The sequence below is a fragment of the Haliaeetus leucocephalus genome, unplaced genomic scaffold (assembly GCF_000737465.1).
Source record: "Haliaeetus leucocephalus isolate CR32 unplaced genomic scaffold, Haliaeetus_leucocephalus-4.0 Scaffold338, whole genome shotgun sequence".
In the NCBI taxonomy this organism is placed as follows: domain Eukaryota; kingdom Metazoa; phylum Chordata; class Aves; order Accipitriformes; family Accipitridae; genus Haliaeetus; species Haliaeetus leucocephalus.
The window spans coordinates 33,941-34,168 of record NW_010972774.1 but is presented as its reverse complement, the minus strand read 5'-3'; the positions used below and the strand labels follow the sequence as shown (position 1 = coordinate 34,168).

General features: G+C 65.8%; 1 protein-coding gene across 1 annotated transcript in view; it reads right to left on the bottom strand.

Annotated features, from left to right (window-relative positions):
• Window positions 1-228, bottom strand: part of LOC104834329 (keratin, type I cytoskeletal 18-like) — a 10,463-nt gene that overhangs the window by 1,224 nt on the left and 9,011 nt on the right. Inside the window, exon 2 of the mRNA XM_010571519.1 lies at window positions 12-176. Coding sequence (XP_010569821.1) covers window positions 12-176 — 165 coding nt within the window. The remainder of the gene's footprint in view (window positions 1-11; window positions 177-228) is intronic.

The following is a 228-nucleotide window of genomic DNA, read 5'->3' as shown; positions in this document are numbered from 1 at the left end:
GGTGTCCCCACCTGCTGCCCCCAGTACTTCTCCAGCTCTTCCAGATTTTTCCGGGCCAGGCTGTCGTACTCCGCCCGGATCTCCGCCATCGCCTTCCCCAGGTCCTGCGATTTGGGGGCGTCCACCTCCACCGTCACCCCCGAACTGGAGACCTGCGCCCGGAGACTCCGCACCTCCTGGGACACACACACACACACACTGGCGATGAGGGGTCCCTGTCCCACGGGT